The sequence below is a fragment of the Phaethon aethereus genome (genome assembly GCF_964289735.1).
Source record: "Phaethon aethereus genome assembly, chromosome: 3".
NCBI lineage: Eukaryota > Metazoa > Chordata > Aves > Phaethontiformes > Phaethontidae > Phaethon > Phaethon aethereus.
The window spans coordinates 7,781,845-7,803,361 of NC_138576.1; the positions used below are offsets into that span (position 1 = coordinate 7,781,845).

The 21,517-nt window shown below is 45.9% G+C and overlaps 1 protein-coding gene across 2 annotated transcripts in view; it reads right to left on the reverse strand.

The window, feature by feature from the left end:
- Positions 1 to 15,185: 15,185 nt before the first annotated feature.
- Positions 15,186 to 21,517, reverse strand: part of LOC309403140 (protein eva-1 homolog C-like) — a gene marked incomplete at both ends in the record, with an annotated part of 234,238 nt that continues 227,906 nt past the window's right edge. For both annotated transcript variants that reach the window (XM_081997170.1, XM_081997169.1), the window contains one exon: positions 15,186 to 15,556. In XM_081997170.1, the coding sequence (XP_081853296.1) occupies positions 15,186 to 15,556 (371 nt within the window). The remainder of the gene's footprint in view (positions 15,557 to 21,517) is intronic.

Genomic DNA, 21,517 nt, shown 5'->3' on the forward strand with positions numbered 1-21,517 from the left:
GTAAATGGTATGGAATAAGGGGTGGATACTGTCCTGGTTTCAGCCAGGATAGAGCTGGTTTTCTTCACAGAAGCCAGTGTGAGACTGTGTTTTGGATTTGGGATGAGGAACTGTTGATAATGTGCTGATGTTTTGGGTTGTTGCTGAGCAGTCAAGGACAGTCCAGCTTCTTGTGCTGGGCTGCCAGCGAGCAGGCTGGGGGTGCACGGGGAGCTGGGAGGGGACACAGCCGGGACAGCCGACCCAGACTGGCCAAAGAGATATTCCCTACCATCCGACGTCATGCCCAGTACATAAACTGGAGTTGGCCGGGGGGCGGAAATCGCTGCTCGGGGACGGGCTGTCGATCACGGGGTGGTGAGCAATTTCTGTATTGGGCCTCACTTGTTCTTGTACATTCCTTTGTTGGTATTATCATTATTGTTCCCTTCTTTCTTTCTGTCCTATTAAACCGTGTTTATCTCAACCCACGAGGTTTTTCCTAATTCTCTCCCCCGTCCCACTGTGGGAGGGAGAGTGAGCGAGCGGCTGCGTGGTGCTTAGTTGCCGGCTGAGGCTAAACCACGACAAGTTTATATAAAAATGCAGAAGAGCTTGCAAATTCTTTGAGTTGGATCCCCATAAAGTAAAATTAAGGTATTATTTTTATTGCATGCACAGTGCCCATTTTCCAAAGGGGTGGCTAACTGTCAAGATGAAGGTCTGAGTGTGTTCATTTGTGTGTGTTTGTCTGTACATATGTGTATATATACACATATCTTAATATCCCTTCAGTTTTCCTGCTGAATTTTTCCTTTCTGCATGGGATAACAAGGTACTGTCTGGTCCAGAAATGAAGAGTGACCTTGAAAATTTTTTTTAAGCTTTGTGAATGAAAGGTTCAAGCAGTTATAGCAGGAGCCTGGTTGTCTTTTTCAGCCCCCTACAACTTCAATATTAATTTATTACCTCATCTCTCACTCAGAAAAGGAAGAACGACTGCCAGGCTGTGGGCACTAGGAAAGGCTGGCCTGCATTTCAGATGCTGAACTCTTGTGCTTGAAAGATTCATATGCAAAAAGACAGAAGGAGTAACTTCTATAGAGGTGATCAAGATGAGGACTTTGGAGATGAAAGGCACCAAAAACTTGCTTAATTCTCGGGAAGATCTTTCTAACATAAGTAACAAAATAATTTGTAGGCTGCAAAACCATGGACACTCATTAGTTTCAAGGCACAATGTGTAGCTGTGCTGTGCACTGTGTCTTGTTTATAAAACATCCTTGCCACAGGCCTAATGATTGCTCAGAACACACACCACCATTAAGTTTTTTTGCCTCTGTGGTTATAAGGCAATGAAGGACAATGTGCCCTTTGAAACAGGATGAATACACTGATAGAACGTCAGCAAGGAAATTATATTTATTGCTATGGCCGTGTTATGAATAGCACCAAAGATAAAATACGATGCTAGAACCACATGGCATGGAATTGAGGCTGAAAGATGAAAAAATTCACAACCAAAGGCAACCTTGCCTTCAGAAGTTTGCAATTATAAATCACATTGCAAGAGTTTCTCTCTCAGAAGAGAGAGTTAGTTGTGAGACAAATGACTAAAGCAATATTAAGTGCCCTGCATTGAGCTAATCAAAGCAAGTCTCTTCCCCAGACCCTGAGTTCATCAATATTTCATACATACAAATGGAAGCTCTACCACCTTTTTAGACTGTTTTACCCTAAGTAATTTTATTTTATACAAGAGTGCACCTGTGCCTTTATTTTTCCCATAGGGTCAGCAACAGATTCAGATCTCTGCATACAAATCAAAAATGCCATTCTTCCACATCATCAATACATTCAGGAAATAGCTCACACTCATCACAAGGCTGAATTTGGCTAGAGTCTTCTTGAAATCTCTCCAGATTTCTTCCTATCTGAGTAGTAGACAGCACTTTTCCACCTAAGCAAAATCGGGAAAAACATCTCCTTGATGAAATATATGCAGACCATGCTTAGATGACCCAAAAGAGACATATCATAAGCCTCATGGTTGTTCCACTCCACTGACTTTAATTTAAGTTTCTCACTACCCCCTTCTGTTTAGACATTCTTGTACCCTGGACATCTAAAGAAGTGTTGTGATACCACACACACCTCTTTGGATGGTATTGAACACTAATACAATACCATTGCATGGTGCCATGCCCAAACTAAGGTAGAGAGATATTTTTGACCTTTCTTATTCCTTGATTTTTACACATGGATTTGAGATGGGCATACTAATCAAAACAACATGCTTTTGTCCTCACAGACATGTTGTGAATGTACTCTTTGCAAAGCACCCCAACACTCCCATGACCCTGCAAAGAGGGCGGAGGAATCATTGCAAACTATGACATTTTACAGGTGGTTGGCACAAAACTCCAGGAAATAAAGCCCGAGGGAACAATATCTGCAAAGAAATATCTCATTATGACCCATCACACTCATGAAACTAGAGTATGTATCCATGTTATTAATGATGATACTGTTCACTGAGGGACTTGAAGGTGGTTGTCACCCTTCATTCTGGCTTTTGCTTAGTTTCTGAGTGCCTGATTCCAACAACCTGGAGTGCTTTCACAGAGGTTGGTGGAGAGGGGACATGTTCTCACTCACAACCTACCTCTGCCTCAAACCATGAGCCTTCATGGGAGAAGAATGGCTGGAGAAGCCTGAAACTTCTGAGTGGTGGCAGAGAAAGTGCCCCACACACAACAGCTTCTCCCTCTCTCTCCTTCTTCCCTCTCAGTCTCAAGACATGCTTTGAATACAAAATGTCATTTTTCCTGTCTGAGATGCTGACTGCAAACCCTGGCAAGTGCTTGCCAGACTGATGGGACCCAGGGATTGTTGGGGACCCTCAATGAGCACACTAACATTCACAAGAAAGTGAACTCAGGGCTTGCAGCTCCTCAGCCACATAAGTAAAAGGAAATTCTCCCGTGACTACTTCTACAACAAGCCAGTTTCCCTTAATTGGGCCAGCTATTGCTCAGAGACAAAAATGTTGCTCCATGGGCAGGACCACCAGCTAGAAGAAGGTGTTTAGTAGCTCTTTGCTATTGCTGTGTTGCTCTACTACCAGTATGTGGGCCACAGCACACCCCTCCATTTAGCTGAAGGCAGTGTACCACCTGTGGGAAAGGAAATAGGTGCCATGCGTTCTATGGTTGGCAGGAGCCATTCAAACCATCTAATATCACTTATGTATCGCATACATCAAGGCCTTGTCTGAATTTCCATCTGATTCCCTACCCTGATTAAAAATTATCTCAGTCACATAGAAACCACCATGTACTAATTTCTTCCAATCCCGTACTAATGCTGGTATTTAAAAAGCCTGTTTTAAGTTCAGCCTGACTTTAGCTTCAGCTTCATTGGCTCTTGTTAGTAGCATTAGCTGAGAGGTTTTCAGCAAAATACTTCTTTGTTTAAAAAAAAAAAAAAGACAGATTTATGGAAAAGGGTTAGTTGTTATGGGGTTTCTCAACTCATCCCTGTTAGGCAATTTTTAATTGAAACATTCCAGATTACCAATGAAAAACTATGGGGTTTTTTTCTTTAATGACTTGACATAAACTAGAAATAATCTCAATCAAAATGACACATTCAGAAATTATTTACTCCTTCATCCTTTCACTGGAAGAGGTCTGTGTGAGTGTATGAGGCATAAACATTGTCTGCTGTCACTGCTGCTTTTGTTTTTGAATGGCACTTTACAATAAGGAAGTAAATATAATTATTTCATATTCAAACGGCACATTTTCATCCTGGAAAACTGCGTATATTTTATAGCCAGAGTATAAATATGCCTGTGGTAAATCACAGCCCACCAGTGAACTGAATTGGCCATCCAGCACAAGCCATGCTAAGCTGTTTACAAGAAGAAATGAGAGATTTCTTTTGTGGAAGAGAGAGAGGTCTTATTCCACATCAGAAAAAGTTTTCAGTGCTGAAAGTGGGTCATGTTCTGTAAATAAAACTTTTAAGGCTTGGGCTCTCATACAGGATGATGTAGCCTACTAGAGACTGTGTCATGACCTGTGTCCTCTAGGCAAACCAGCCTCCAGAAGGACTACAGCTGTGAGGGATTTTGGAAGGCCTTGAGGTTGAGGAGACAGACCTGGGGAGTGGGGTGCTTGGAGTCAAGGCACTCTCTGTTTCCCAAATCTCTTATTCCTGACAGCTGCTCCTCTCCTCTCCTCTCCTCTCCTCTCCTCTCCTCTCCTCTCCTCTCCTCTCCTCTCCTCTCCTCTCCTCTCCTCTCCTCTCCTCTCCTCTCCTCTCCTCTCCTCTCCTCTCCTCTCCTCTCCTCTCCTCTCCTCTCCTCTCCTCTCCTCTCCTCTTCCCTCCCCTCCTCTCCCCTCCCCTCCCCTCCCCTCCCCGGAACCCCAGATGATGACCACATCTATATCCCCCCAGCCTTCCCGTGCTGCTGCCTGTCTCCTCACTGCGGTCAGCCCTCTTCCTCCCTGTGCAGGTCCCCCATGCAGGAAAAGTTGTGAACCTGTCACCAGGGAGAAGGCAAGGCTGGAGGTGGGAAGGCAGTCTCAGGGGGAGCAGGAGGTTTGCTCTCCTGGCTGCTCATCATGTGTGGGGAAGGGAGGGACATAGGGAGTGTAGACAGATGTGTTTGGGGCAGGAGGGGGTCACCAAGGAGAAGTAGCCCATTCCCTGGTGGACTCCAGCCCTCAGCAAGTGGGCTGGGAAGAGGTTCAGCTTCACCAGCCTTATCCCTTCTTGTGCTGGTGGTGTTTGTACTCCACTGGTCCCCAAGACAATCGGCTAAGGGATCCAGCATCACTGGTACTGTAAACCCTGACATAGATCCAGATAGGGAAGCCTGCTGAGATGCTGTTATAGTAGAGGAAGCACCTCAAAATTACACCAAGATTGTGAGTAGCACCTTTCAGGGTCGTGTCAGACAGCATTCAACTTTCCCTGCCAGGAAAAGCCTCTGAAAGTGCTGTCTGGTGAGCTCCTCAGTCTTCAGGCTGTATCGTTAGCATCCACTTTTTCTGGGTTTTTTAGTCAGTTATTAGAAGCAAATTTGTCATTGCCAGATCACTTCCAGTTCCAGGAGGAAACTCCTGCATTGGTTTTGGGTGCAAAGTCACTGGTTCTGACTCACATTGGTTTGCTTGATCCCTCTTGAACTTTTTCTTCTTAAATTGTCCTTTTAAAAGATGCCAGAAATACACAGATGCTTTACTGGTACTGTAATCACATTGGGAACTTGGACACCTAGGACAGCTATGGGCTGAAACAGCAACACTCACACATACTGTTACTCTGGAGCAGCGCGGTGTGATTTCCAGAAAGGAAAATTCACACAAAGGACAGTTTAGAAAAATCATCAGATGCCTCTGAGCTCTGCTGTCCCTGGGTAGTCTAGAGGCTCCAAAAATGCAGGAGCTGGAGGAAGGAAAACGACTTCTGCCCCTTCTAAACAATTCATGCATTTGAATAAAAGTCCCTTTACACCGAGAATGAGGCGAGGACCGTTCCACATAAAAGGGGATTTTAAAGACCTTTGCAAGAAATGGAATGTACAAATTACTGCCTTTTCAAGAGCTGAAGGATGTTTTTCCAGCATGGCACCTCATCCCCAGAGAAGTGCTGCAGGGAGTTTATATTTCACTCATGATACAGAATAATATCAGACTCTAAACACAACCAGAAAATAAATAAGTCAAGTCAGTGCTCTGCCAGAAACTGTAAAGAAAGATACCTTTTCACCTAGATGTCCCATGTCAGGGTGTTTTAAATGCTACTTTCCACATCATTATAGCATATGAAGTCATAATAGAAAGGGAAAGGTGTTTTCTCATAGCTCAAAGAAAGAAACTTGACTTTGTTCCATCTGCTGTCATTATTTGTCCTCAGAAAGCATTTGCTCCAAAACCATAAGCTTATTATGTAGGAGAAATGATTGAAGTTCTCAGGAGATGCCAAAGTGGCAATGTTTGGATTTGGCAGAAGGTGCAAAGTCTTGGCAGAAATAAGTCACCCTCAAGACTGCATTTGCCCTGTTCAAGCTCAGCCTCAACAGGAGAATTTGCTTTCCATCGCAGTCAGCCCAGCTCTGCTCAGAACAGTGTTCTTCAACAGGAAAAGAATCCCAAACTAGGTTTTGATTTTTCCCTTCTACCTCCCAATCCGCGCATTGTTCAACAGCAAAATGGCAGATGAACTTATGAAACCCATTCCAATGCCATGAAAAATGTGGAGTTCCCTCAGCAGTTAGTGAAAACAGGTAGCACAGGTCCCCAGCCAGCTGGGGGAAATAGAGAAGGAGGAGAGATCAGCCACAGGAATGTGGTCTGCAACAATTTGCAGTCCTGGCCATAGTTGGGCAATCTAGGGGGAAAACAGATGGAGGACTAAGAGGTTGTTTAGCAAGGGAGGGATGTAGGAGGGACTGGGACATCTCAAAGAAAAATGCTTCCAAAGAATGATGGATTGGACATTAGTATAATGTCGTACTCCCTTCCATTCATTACAAGTTCCTCTAGAAGGATAGCTGGTAAGAAAACATGACACATTCTTTGGAAAACTCACTTTTAAAATTAATTTATTTAAATTGAAAAAAAAATAGTTTTCCCCAATGGAATATTTCTGCAAAGCACTTTAATTTAGACTCTCTTATTGTAGAATGGAAAAAAAAAAAACCCATGCTCAGGTTTGCTTAGATCTTGAGAGGGGATGCTGCGGCTTTCGTTTTACCAATTCATTTTGTCATTGGAATGGAAGGCAAAAAAAGAAAGGAGGTGAAACAAATCATAAATTCAGGTAGTGATTTTCTTGAATTAAAAATACATCCATATTTTGAAATGTTTTCTGGATGATTCTGGCAGTACTGAGTGTCTTGGGAAGCAACCATGTGTTTGCAGGCATACAAGTGCACTGTGAAACCATTGCTGACACATGCACGTGGATGGGCAACTTACCACCACTCTATTCCCACACACCAAATCAGCGACATCTCCAGCAATGAAAAATCAGACTACCCCTCAGAGACCGGTCCCAGATGACCAGGCCAGCAAATCTTGCCATATTTGACTGGTTGTAGTAACAGTGATGGAGATCACAGATGCTTGGCCATGCCCACGGTCATGATCACAGTCCCCCAGTATTACGACAACAGCCTCTGGCCAGCAGAGCATGGCTCTGTTCCCTTGCTTCTTGTTGAAGCTTCAGCACTAGGAAACCTTGTTTGGTGACTACAGGCCTGGCAGCAGTAGTCCCCTGTCCCCCATTTCCAACCTGCCAAGGGCTCTGATCAGCGGTTAGGTGTGGAGGACATAGGTCCAGCACCTCCCCTCCTTCTGGGGATCTTCCTGAGCTGCCCATCTGTGATCAGACAGAGGGAAAAGAGAATCAGTGTTGACATCCTTCAAAATCTGCCTTTGGAACTGTTCTAGCCATACTTCCAGGCATTCAGCCAAGGAATGTATCTTACACTTCCCCTCAGCCATCAGACACCTCTCGATGGAAATCATGGGCCAGTTGCACTGGCTTGAGGACAAAGCCAAGTCTACCTGTCCTTCTGGAGAGGTCCACGTGGGAACTGGTAGGCTTTCATGATAGGAGCAAGTGTCCACCAGAATGGTTCCCACCAGAACATCTGTTGCACATATGCCTCTTAGTAACTTTCAGGTGGTCATGGTTCAGCCAACACATAACTCCCAGTGACATCACACCAATGACCCAGGGCTCCCTGATACAATATTCCAAATGGTGACAATTGCATCACTGTTGTTGGAATATGTCCATTAAGTGGTGCATAATTGAAAAACACCAAAGCAATTGATTTCCTTAAATACTGCTAAACCACCACATCCATTCAGAGTAAGTGAGCACCTTCAGACCACGGGTGTAGCAAATGCACACTTACTGCAACATCAAGGTGAGCTTCAGTGTAATGAACCAAAACCATTACTGCCTTTTTGGTGAATTATGCTTAGCCAATAGTCCTTGAGACAACCACAAAACTAGACTAATAAACAAATAGAAAAGGTAGGAAATTATGTGAAGGGGCAAGTGGCACCAACTCTAACAAGTGGACACGGAAAGGCAAGCAACACTATGGATTTTTTTTCAGGTATCTAAGGACACTAGAAACTCCGATCAGATTATTAAAACTTCACTGTGATGGAGATCTCAGTAATGATTGTAAGCAGAAGCATTTCTTGGCCAGTCCAAGATGATTAATTGCTTCTGATGCCTCCAGAAACTCGAGAGAGTCCATGCAGTACAAGAAGAAATTCAGATTCTCCACAGCACCATGAGCATATGCTTTACATCCTGGCAGTACAATGGCTAAGCAAGCTCACTTTATTTGTGTAGTCCCTGGGGTGCTGAGAAAGATGGCAGGCAAGGGGTTAAGTAGTGGCACTACGGTTTCTGGAAGGAAAAGGCACGCCTCATTAACTAGCTGGAATTCATCGAGGATATGAACACCAGGGTGGACATGGGAAAGGCAGCAAACTCCATATTACCAAGATTTTCAGGGTACATTGAACACAGGTCTGCAAAAGAGGTCAGTACCAATGGACCGGATGATAGCAGGAGGTGAAAACGGCCCTGAGAAGTCAAGGGCAATGGGGAGCAAGTGGGAGAGCATAACAGGTATCTAACTGGAACAGCCTACTTTTCTGCAGTCTCTCCATACACAACTGTGACTTCGTCTGTAACCAGCCCCAACTGTCCCACTAAACAGGAGGATAATGAATGTGCAGTTGACTCTTTGAAAGTCTGACCCATCATTTCCACATGTTCTGCTTCTCCCAGGAGAAGGACCCTTAACTTTCCAACCCATCACATTGATTTACAAACCTGACATGGTACAAGTTATTGAACTGTAATTAAATGACTCTGTGGTTACTAATCTGAGTATCCTGTAATTTGTAGAAGTGTGAAAGTGTCCAGATATGTAGCACAGGCATTTCACTTCCCAAGGCTCAACTGCCATGAGCTTGCAGCCCATCAGACAGTACAGAATAACTGCAATGCTACCTCCTTTAAATACAGTATTATGTGTTTCCCCACATTACCAGCTGGCCAAGCAATTCAGAGTCCAGGATTGTTCTGTTATCTGTTATAAAATTATAAAGGCAAACTGAGGCATAAAGAACAGATTCACACAGAAAAAGACCTCAGCATCTTTTTATCCAAAAGGTCACTAATTAGGAAATTCATTCATGAAATGGGAAAAGTCAACTCCCTTACCTGTCTTGGGGAATTTGTATAGTGTTATTCTGGAAACAATATTTCACTTTAATGTCAAAAATTAAATGTGCACAGAAGTAAGAGAGCAGAGCTATGCATACCTCTACATCAAGAAATGGATAGAGTGCGAAGAGCTGCCTCTGAGGAATAGCCACGAGCAGGTCGAAAGCTTATGGGTAAGAATCAAGGACCGAGGCAACAAAGGGAACCTTGTGGCTGGTGTCTACTACAGGCCTCCCGATCAAGGGGGGTCTGTTGGGGAAGCCTTCTTACTCCAGCTACAGGAGGCATCGCACTCACAGGCTCCCCCCCTGCTGGGGGACTTCAGCCACCCCGACATCTGCTGGAAAAGTAGCACGGTGAGCTGTAGGCAATCCAGGAGACTCCTGCAGTGCATGGAGGATAACTTCCTATGCCAGGTAATAGACAGCACTACCAGAGGGCATGCCGTACTGGGCCTGTTGGTCACCAATGCAAGAGAGCTAGTCAGTGACGTCAAGATTGGAGGCAGCCTGGGCTGCAGTGATCACACACCGGTGGAGTGTTCACAGCCCTGAGGGATATGGGTGAAGACTGAAATCAGAACCCTGAATTTTAGGAAAGCAAAATTGCAGCTCTTAAGTGGGTTAGTCAATAGGCCCCCCTGGGAAACTGCCCTCAGGGACAAGGGAGCAGAACAGAGCTGACAGATCTCTAAGGACACTTTCCATAGAGTGCAAGAGCTCTCAATTCCCAGGTGTAAGAAATCAGGAATGGAAGGCAAGAGGATGGCATGGCTGAGTGGAGACCTGCTGTGCAAACTAAAGGGCAAGTAGAAAATGCACAGGCAGTGAAGCAGAGACAGGTATCCTGGGATGAGTTCAAGGACACTGCCCGATTGTGTAGCGATGAGGTCAGGAGGGCCAAGGCGTGGCTGGAGTTGAACTTGGCAAGGGATGCAAAGAATAATAAGGATTTCATCAGGAACGTCAGCCAGAAAAGCAAGGTCAAAGAAAGCATACCCTCCTTGAGGAGCAAGGCTGGCAAACTGGTAACAACAGAAGAGGAGAAGGCTGAGGTACTCAATAACTTCTGTGCCACAATCTTCACCAGAAGTATCTCTTCCGACACCTCTCGAGGCGATGGACTGCAAGATGGGGACTGGAGGAGCAAAGTCCCTCCTACTGTAAGAGAAGGTCAGGTTCAAGACCACCTGAGGAACATGAACATTCACAAGTCTATGGGACCTGACGAGATGCATCCCAGAGTCCTGAGGGAATTGGTCGATGTAGTTGCCAAGCCGCTCCCCATGATATTTGAAAAGTCCTGCCAGTCAGGTGAAGTCCCTGCAGACTGGAAAAAGGGAAAAGTTGCACCCATTTTCAAAAAGGGTGGCAAGGAGGACCCTGGGAACCACTGACCCACCAGCCTCACCTCTGTGCCTGGGAAGATCATGGAACAGATCCTCCTAGAAGCTGTGCTAAGACACATGGAGGACAGGGATGAAATTTGTGACAGCCAGCATGGCTGGGTAAGTCCTGTTTTGCCAACCTAGTGGCCTTCTATGATGGTGTGACTACAACAGTGGACAAGGGAAGAGCTACCAATGTTGTCTATCTGGACTTCTGTAAGGCCTCTGACATGGTCCCCCATAACATCCTTCTCTCTCAATTGGAGAGAGATAGATTTGATGGGTGGACTGTTGGGCGGATGATGAATCAGTTGGATGGTCACATCCAGAAGGTTAATGGTTTAATGTCCAGATGGAGGTCGGTGACGAGCAGTGTCCCTAAGGGGTCTGTATCAGGAACAGCACTCTTTAATATCTTCATCAGTGACATAGTGGGATTGAGTGCACCTTCAGCAAGTTTGCAGATGACACCAAGCAGAGTGGTGCAGTTGACACGCCTGAGGGATGGGATGCCATGCAGAGGGACCTGGACAAGCTCAAGGAATGGGCCCGTGTAAGGTTCAACAAGGCCAAGTGCAGGGTTCTGGTTGGTGCAACCCCCCGTATCAGTACAGGCTGGGGGATGAAGGGATTGAGAGAAGCCCTGCTGAGAAGCACTTGGGGGTCCTGGTGGATGAAAAGCTGGACATGAGCTGGCAATGTGCACTCGCAGCCCAGAAGATCAACCATGTCCTGGGCTGCATCCAAAGCAGCATGGCCAGCAGGTTGAGGGAGGGGATTCTGCCCCTCCGCTCTGGGGAGACCTCACCTGCAGTGCTGCGTCCAGCTCTGGAGCCCTCAGCACAGGAAAGACATAGACCTCTTGGAGAGTGCCCAGAGAAGGCCACAAAAATGATCCAAGGGATGGAGCCCCTCTCCTGTGAGGACAGGCTGAGAGTTGGTGTTGTTCAGCCTGGAGAAGAGAAGGCTCCAGGGAGACCTTATTGCAGCCTGACAGTACTTCAAGGGGCCCTATAAGAGAGATAGGGACAGACTTTTGAGCAAGGCCTGTTGCAATAGGACAAGGGGTAATGGTTTTAAATTAAAAGAGCACAGATTTAGACTAGACGTAAGGAAGAAATCTTCTATGATGAGGGTGGTGAAACCCTGGCACAGGCTGCCCAGAGAGGTGGTAGATGCCCCATTCCTGGAAACATTCCAGGTCAGGTTGGACGGGGCTCTGAGCAACCTGATCTATTTGAAGATGTCCCTGCTCATTGCAGGGGGGTTGGGCTAGATGGCCTTCAAAGGTCCTTTCCAACCCAAACTATTCTATGATTCTATGATTCAACCTCCTACAAGAGGGATTCACATTAGCCTGGTAGAAAAGTATGTATTCTCTGCTCTCTGGCTCTACAAGTATTTAAATATTTTATGACATGGTGAGTACTACACAAAATATTGAAACCAGACAAGTCCAAAACTCTGTGTCGTAAGATACTCTTCTGTGGGGTGAGAAACGTGGATTTGACCCCCTCCCACAGTGAATCCAGCTCTTCTATACTCCAGGTGACTGGTTTTGCTCTGTTGGTTTATAATGTTAAAGGCAAACTACCAACTCCTGCCACGCAAGTCTTGATTGTGTTTTTTTCCCCAGAAAAAGTATTTAGCACTTTTGGGACAAATCCAGAAATAGTTACAGAATGACTTAAAGTATTTTACTTACGGTAGCTCAAAGGATTGTATTTTTTCTTCTGCTTTAGTCAAAGCCTTTTTAGAAATGCATGGCCCTGAGACAAAAGGAGCTAGAAGGTACGTAAAAGTATCACATGTGTTGTGAAGAAGGTGAGTCTACTTTTGTTACATCTTGTTACCTAGGGCAAGGCTTAGCTGGGCTTGTCCGCTCAACTCTGAAAAGCGACGTGCGCAATCTGCTCCTTTGTCTTGCAAGCGTCAGCTGGAAGATTTACAGCAGCACTAGCAATGCTAAGGGAGGATTGTTCATCCATTTGTAACTGGGGTTCAGTTGTGATTTACATTTGAAGCAGATATTTTAATCCCTCAGTTGTATATGAAGTACACTCAGACTTACCGCACTTGCTCTTTCCTCTGGTCAAAAAAATTCATTTGGGAAAATCATATACATAAATCCATTCATTTATAGCATTTTTATAATCAGTTTTGCAATCTATCTCCCAGGACACAGGACTTGAAATACGAAAATTTGCTGTCCCTTAATCACCAAGGTTGAGGGACTGCATCTTGTTAAAGGAAAAAACACATGGCCAACAAAACTGATCTTGCTGACCTCATCCTGACGTTTTGCTCCTCGACACCCTCAGCAGAGCGCATTCAACATTCCAGTTAAAGCACAGCATCTGGCAACGCAGATAGGGTTCAGGACCTGCCTCTGCTTTATTTCTATATATCAGCTGCAAAATTACATCCCAGGTCAATACTGAGCCTCTCCATTTGAATCTTCATGGGGCCGGGAACAGGAAACACTCTGCAATACTTGTATTGCCTTCCCAGGTGAAGCCGCCTCCCAGTGACTGGACTCATCTCTCATGTTACCAACACCACCAGTTCCAGTTGCTCAACTTTGCTTTCACTGTGCAAGATCCAGGATAAGTAGTTGTGGGCATTTCAAATACAGCTTTCCTCATCCAGATAAGAAGTCCCACAGTGACCTCAAAGAGTGCCAAGAAGGCCCTTGGTGTCAGGGGGCTGTCCCACCATGCAGCCATTTGGCATAGCACATAGACCCTTGCAGCCCCACTCTAACATCCCCAGTCATCCTGCAGGCACGTCCACCCATCTTCATCTCTCCTTAAGGCTAGGGGAAAGCTCTGGGCATTCAGAGCTTTTGGTTGTTTTTTGCTTTGCTGTCATTTTGTGAACTCTTAAGACATAGGCATGCCTAAGTGACTGAGGAGCACATCCCAAAGCCATGAAGGCTAAAGCAGTGTTGTGCAGACTTGAAAAACACCAAGTTTTATGACTGAAGTGATGTGAACTGGTGCTTAGGAGTGACTACCAAGCATGTAGATAGTAAGTAGAGTGGTGATATCCCATCGAACGCTTCATGGGACAACTGAAGGAGCACTAAAATATATTTCACCTTTTTTTCTTTTTTTTTTTTCTTGTTGTTGTTCATTTAACATTTGCTTCTGGCTCAGGTATGATTTGGGTCTGGGGAACAGACTCAAAGCATCATGAAATCACCAGGACTCTTTTCCTTGGTGTGCACAGGCTTTGGGATGGCCCCTTGAGAACCAACACATTGCTCAGCTGCTCCTGCCCATGTGCACCACAGAAGTAGACTCATGGGCTGCAGCCAAATGAAAAAGTGCCTTCAGGCTCCTGCATGCAGAACACATCAGCCTTGATTGCCTGCAGAGGTGTGCCACTCTTCAAAAGCAACTCCCTCAAGCAACACCTATACCAAAAGTGAGGAGGCAAATTCAAATGTATTGAAGCAAACCAGAGTTTATTTGGCATTTATTACCCATTGTGTTGTCATATGTGGCTTCTTCTGTCTCCATTTTCCTCTGGTAAACATAGATTTTTTTTTTTATTTATTTTTTTAATAAAATATATAAAACATTGTGCATTGCTATCCATAGGAAAACTGTAGTTTAACAACAACAAAAAAAAAGAATAAGGCACATTCCTGTGCAGCATCTTCAAATATATATATATTTAAAACAAAACAAAAAGAAAACCCTTTTCAACCTCTTTGAGGTTGTTAACTTCTCACCAGTCACTGACACATCTCTTATATTACCATAATTTCACTGTTGAAAGTGGATTGGGTTGTGTTTGACAGGGGCCAGCAGGGAGAACAGACTCAAAAAAAAAAATAGGATTTTATCCCTGAGGTGTCAGTAAAAAAAAATAAATGTTCCCATTGAAAAGGAAGATGAAAAGACAGCCATAAATAACTGAATACACTATGGCAAACATCCAAGCACCGAGATGATTTCACGATGGAAGAATCCCCATCCCCCCTTTTCCCCCAGTTCTTAACAAGTCATATTTGCCGTTGGGTTTTAATTAGGTTAATCTCATGGCTTCTGAAGTCACAAGACAATTGGTCAGGATGCACCCCCCTTCCCTTCCAAAATCATCTTTCCAGCTTTGTTGTTTTGTTCACAATTTTCCCCTGGTCCCCAGGAAAGGGAAACCAAAAAACCCTAAAAGAACACCAAAACCTGGCCAACTTCTCTCCCCAGCCAAGAGAGGAGCACCCATACCACAGCATGCCAAACTCCATGTCCCGCTCAGGAGGACTATAATTGTCACCTTTCTGCCTGCTACTAAGACATTAAGTTGGCAGCCACCTCTGTTGTAACTGTAAAGTGTCCATGAAGAAGGGCAATAGCAATATCTCAGGGAGAAGGAGACTGGGAAAGCTTTTGTTGCTGTCCATCCACACTGGTCCAGGTAGCACGCCTGAAAGGAAAAGGGGAGACACACACGTAAATATTCCTTCCCTCCCTCTCCTCTATCACGTGTGGAGGTGACCCAGGGTGCAGGGCAGGATGGTTGGACTCCCTGTCGCTTAGTAGTAACGGTTGAGGCTCCTGGTCCCTGGGATGTCCGGCTGGCCGTTCATCCAGATCTCCCGGATGATGCGCTCCCGCTCCTCCAGCCGCTGAGCTCGCTCCAGCTCCTCAGCTGAAGTGAAGACGTTCATGTTCAAAGTCCTCTCAAACCTGCGGTGCCTGCGGGCAGACAGGTCCGAAGTGGTGTCTGAATCGTCATCGCTGTCACTGCTGTCGCTGTCACTCTCCCGCTCCCGAGGAGTTTTTTTCACAGAGGAGCGTTTGCAGTCAGTTCGGCAGGACACCCTTAGCACCAGGGCCAGCAAGGTCAAGACGAGTCCGATGCACACACCAGAGACAAAATACAGAGCAGCTCGCTCGGGGTTTTCTGAAAGGGGAAAGAAAACAATTGTCAAGAACAACCCTTAAAAGAACGACACGGCTCCTCTGTGCACATATCACACACGGTCTCTGGAGGGGCAGAGTTTCTAATGGTTGCTTTTACTTCCATGCCCTCCTTTGCCTCCCCCCATCAGGGAAATCAGTAAGGGGAATTTAAATGGTGGATTTGCTGCCAAGGCATTTGCCTGCATGCAGAATGTGGGTTCACTGTAGTCATGTCTTGGAGTTGTCTGGAAGGGGAAGGAGCAGCCCACAGAATTAAATGCTAATTCCAGTGGCTGCACGAGTGGGGTTGACACCAGGGTGCTACACACACAGCAGCAAAGTGCATCCCTCTGTCACATCCATTATCATCATACCAGGAATAAAGATGGTTTACAAAGCTCTCTGTGCTGTGGCCCGGCTGAAACGGGAAGCCTTGCAGCATGGAAAAATGCATATTATTTATTCATAGGTTTCATTTGCTTATCTAAGGCAAGTGCGCTGGCTTTCCTCCCAGACGACCAAAACGTATACATGTGCTACACAAGCATAGCTGGAGTTAATGCACTAGCAGGATGAATCCTGCATAGCCGCATTTCAGAGGTGATATAACAAGACTCCAAAGGGTCCACAATGCTTTTAAACTAGGTCATCATGTTTATTTACTACCTTTTTTTTTTTCCATTCATGAGACTACTTAGAAGAGTAATTATGATAAATGTTGCTGCAATTCCCCTGGGCTGAATCATCTTGGCATATTCCAGGTTTATGGGTACACTGAATGGGTGAAGGTGAACCAAGCAGAAGTGTCAAGGCCAGCTCTACTTCACTGTGTCAGTTGGGAGTCTTGAGTTCAAGGATGGAGTCAGTTCCTCAGATGATTCTTATTCCCTTGAACTCAGTGATGGACCTGTAACAGTTCCCACCAGCTTAGAGCATGATATTCAGCCCCAGAAGATGTCTGTACCTAAAAGGGTCCATTCTACCTTCACTTCTCCCCACTGTGCTTTTAGAAACTGCTCCCTCCAGCTGATTTCCTTAAAGCAAAGTTTGCAGAAGATGAATGGAAAACCATTTGGAGATATTCAAAACTCAGCAGGACAAGACCCTGCTCTAACTTCAAAGCTGGCTCTAAATTTGAAGTTAGCCATGTTCTGAGTAGGGGGTTGGACCAAGTGACCCCTGGAGACCCCTTCCAGCCTAAATTATTCTCTAATCCTGTGGTCAGACCCCAAACATTGACATGTGCGTGGTTCAAGGCAATACATGGTTCAATGCCTGAAGATGCTCATTGGAACAGTTACAGGGATGAAACGCCTTTGTGCTCTTCACTTCTCTCCTACCAAACTACTCTCAAAGGTGACTGACAAGCCAACGTGGAGTAAGATGTCATGATAATCTGAAATTTGTCTAATAAAACATGAGACTCTTGCTAGAGTGGTTGGTGTGGATAGCATGGGGAAAAAAAAACAGGCTGAAGAGAGACTCCAAAAACAGAGGGAGGAGAGAATTGCAACAGATGCATTCAACAAGTCCAAAAAAAGGAAAAGGAGAGAAATGCAGCAGTAGTTGGAAAGACAAGTGAGACCAAAGCCAGAAGTTTTAAGCTAAGATGCTCTGATGAAAGTGAGACAGCAAAAATCCAAAGATGAAGGAGAAGATATCAGAGCAGGCATGAAGGATGTGCCAGTGGCTCTTGTAGCAGTACAGCTGAGTGAAGTCCTGGTTCCAACGAAGTTAGTGGCAATTCTGAACTCAAGGGGCAGAACTTGAATTAAAACTGCAGCCCTGTTTGTGCAGTAGCATAGCTGCTGCCCATCTGCTACTGCGCGAACAGTAAAGAAGTGACATAATTCCAGAGATTTGAAAATCCCAGGAAAAGTAAAATCACCACCTGATATTGGTTTTATTTCCATATGCAATATAACCCAGGACAGTAATTACAAGCTCCCTTTCCAAGTAGGTTTAAGGAGGGTTCTGAGGACACCCAGAGTATGGGAAGAACAAATGAGCAGGACCGATCTGTTTGTCCTGGAAGATGCTTGGTCCAGTCTGCCTGCACTCTGCCTGGCTGACAGGATACCAGGCACACTTCCCTGAGCACCACATTCCTGCACACACATGGGCTTGATTTGGTTGCATTAGTTCCACTGCTCACTCTTTTAAAGCAAAGCATTAAAAAAACATATATTGGAGCCTCAGACACAGACACATGTGGTTTCTCTTCCCCTGTTTTTGTCCATGTCCTGCTTTTCCTTTCTCCTTCACACTCCTTTTTCCATGCTACACCTTGATTGCTAGTTAAGCAACCATTTTTCATCCCCTGCTTGTGCTTGTATGTACAGCCCTTCATGCAGTACGATGGCTGTAATTGAATCTTTGGGCTCCAGTGGCATTTATGAGCTCCTACAGCTACTCTGTCAACATATGAGACACTGTCTGGACTTCCTCACTGAGCTGTAACCCTACGTTCAACTGCAGTCTTGGCATTTATCATACGTACAATTCACTCGCACAGCAACATCTCTTTTCTTTTCACAGCAGAAAGAGCAACTTAAGCTAAAAACCACAGGTTCTGCTTTTTCTCAGTTGAAGTAGCCAAGTCAGCAATAGCCTAGATTTGAGGGTTTGACAGTTGAGGAGTGACTTTGAGAGCCTCCCCCATTGCATGTTATACTTGCAAAGACTAAAACAGGGCATCCTCTTCAGCAAATGGATGCTCAGCATCTTCCAAAAACTCAGACTGGTGGCTCACATTCATCATTCCAACACTGAAGCTCCTCAAAACTCTCATTATATTTTAAAAAAACTCTGTAAAAGTGTATGGACATCAGTAACAGGAGACAACACAATTCTGATACACATTCATGTACGTTTGTGTACTCTGTTACACCTTTAACACATGGATTTTGACCAATGTAGCTTTTTCTTCCATTGCTGTGGATGACAGTTCAGAGCTATGTTTTTCTCCTAAACTTCTAGCAGGATCCAGTTGCTGTCAATCTCTTTAGCTGGGGTTACCTTTTCCCTTCCCGGTATTTCTCTTTCTGGACTGAAAGCATTGATGAAAATGTCACTCATTCAAGCCTGAATTTAATCCATGCAGACAAAAGATATATGCTCTTTATAACCCTCTATACAAAAGCCACCATTTTCTAGGAGCTCAAACTGGCCAAAAATTAGAAACACATTTTATTTTGTTTTTCCAACCAAACCAGCAGCAATTACAGAGCCTGTTTCCTGAGGGCTAACAATCTGCTGGGAGCATCAGCCCAGACTGCCATTAATTCCCCAGGAAATGCCCCAGGCCGACGTTGTTATTGCTATTATAATAAATTGTTTCAATAAATAAAAACCAATCTAGGCATTAACGCTGCTGGCTTCCTGTGATGGCTTCATGCATTCAGAAACCTCAGTGGGGAGGAAAATTTCAGAGGCCCCCAGTAAAAGGTTCGGCATTAAGCACAGCCAGACAAACAGGAGCAATGTCTTCTAGGGAATTTACAGTTAGCCCCACAGGCTGCTGAAATCCCTTGGTAGAACAGAGGAAGCTCTCCAGGAGCCCCTTATTAATAAGTCTCAGGCCAAGCAGTCTAAAACTTGGAATGATCTCCCCCGGGTTGTTTTTGGAAGCCCCTTGTTAATAACCTGGCAGCAAAGCTTTGCTTGTGGAAGGATTGTGGTGGGTGGATCCTGGCTGGATGCCGGGCACCCACCAAAGCTGCTCTGTCACTGCCCTCCTCAGCCGGGCAGGGGAGAGAAAATATAACGAGAAGCTTGTGGATCAAGATAAGAGCAGGGAGAGATCACTCAGCAATTACCATCATAGGCAAAACACATTTGACTTTGGGAAATTAGTTTAATTTATTGCCAATCAAATCAGAGTACAGTAATAAGAAATAAAACCAAATTTTAAAACACCTTCCCCCCACCCCTCCTTTCTTCCCAGGCTCACCTTCAGTCCCAATTTCTCTCCCTCCTCCCCCCGAGCGGTGCAGGGGGACGGGGAATGGGGGTTGTGGTCAGTCCATCACACCTGGTCTCTGCCGCTCCTTCCTCCTCAGGGGGAGAACTCCTCACCCTCTGCCCTGCTCCAGTGTGGGGTCCCTCCCATGGGAGACAGTCCTCCATGGACTTCTCCAGTGTGAGTCCTTCCCACGGGCTGCAGTTCTTCACGAGCTTCTCCAGCCTGGGCCCCCCACGGGTGCCGTCCTTCAGGAACAGGCTGCTCCAGCCTGGCCCCCGTGGGGTCCCAGGCCCTGCCAGCAAACCTGCTCCAGCCGGGGCTCCTCTCTCTCCCCACGGGGCCACAGGCCCTGCCAGGAGCCGGCCCCAGCGCGGGCTGCCCACGGGGTCACGGCCTCCTTCGGGCATCCCCCTGCTCCGGCGTGGGGCCCTCCCCGGGTGCGGGTGCAGATCTGCTCCCCCGTGGAGCTCCATGGCCGCAGGGGCACAGCCGCCTCCCCGGGGGCTTCCCCGGGGGCTGCCGGGGAACCTCTGCTCCGGCGCCTGGAGCCCTCCTGCCCCTCCTGCTCTGGGCCGGGGGCTGCAGGGCTGTTCTCCCCCATGTTCTCACTCCTCTCTCCGGCTGCAGTTGCTGTTGCGCAGGTTTTTCCCCTTCTCAGCTCTGCTCTCCCAGCGGCGCTGCCACCGTCGCCCATGGGCTCGGCCTTGGCCAGCGGCGGGTCCCTCTTGGAGCCGCTGGCACTGGCTCTGTGGGACACAGGGGAAGCTTCTGGCAGCTGCTCACAGAAGCCGCCCCTGCAGCCCCCATCGCTACCAGAACCTGGCCGCGCAGACCCAATACAAGAATAAAACAGGGATTTGTGGAACTCCTACTACTTCAGCCTGAATGCAACAAAAAGCTGGAATAAGTCTCCTGTTCAAAGGGAGGCACTGGAAGTGCTCTGATACAATTTGAACATTTATTATTTATATAACCACAAGGGACGGTTCTGGTCTTGCTGGTAGATTGTGTCTGCAAAGACAGCTCCAGATGCCCGTGAGACTGGTGAAGTCTTTCCAAATGCTCAGACAGGTTTTGGAACAGTTCCATGAGAAATAACGGGTCTGAGGTTTGCAGGCAGAGATTGCATAGAACTAAAAACCTAATGCTATAAAGAAAATCAGCTTTAAAATTAAGGTTATCCCTGAGTCTTTTGCAGGACTGAACCCTAAATAGTATTTCTTTGTTTGAGCAGCTGATAAATTCACTCCTTATTAACTTGTTCACTCTTTCTCCCTATTTCCGAAATATTGTTGTTTTCAAGGTTCTGGAAGCTGGGGTAAGACTAACACCTAACTGGCTTCGATATTCCCAATGATGATCATAGTTGCAAACAGATTTGATGATGAAAACCAACACTCCTGCACAGAGGCTTTTGTGCTGTGATTTTTCACTCTTCAGTAGGAACGTTCCCAACTTTTATATGGGTACCTGAGTCAAAAAGATGGTGGAAATGAGCACAGAGGCTTTCGCTAATACTGGCACTTCTCCCCTTTGTGCACTGCAAGACTCTATGTGTGCCAACAGAGCAAGTGACCAAACCTGCAGTCTCTTTGTCTGAAGCTGCACGCCCAAGCCTGCCATTTTGTGCAGAAAATGGGAACACCAGTGAGCACAGAGGGGATACCAGTGATTTGTGGATGCTCTCTTGAGGCTAAGAGGCATCCCACTGACAAGAGGCAGGAAAAGTAGTAGAGTAGATTGTCCTTTCAAGCATGCACTTCACCCATGAAATACCAAGTGCCCATAGCTTCTTTTTCCTGGAGTGTGTCTGAGGGTATACACTACCCTCTGCCCCAACAGAAAAACCATCTTTATATGTTGGCCACACATATTTCAATTTTTTCTTGCAAAGTCCTGTTTTGAGCCAGCTCATCAGCACAGAGAAGCCCTGAATACACCACTTTCAGTCTGCAGAGTTTACCTGAGGGACGTTTTTAGTCTTATGAAACAGAGCAG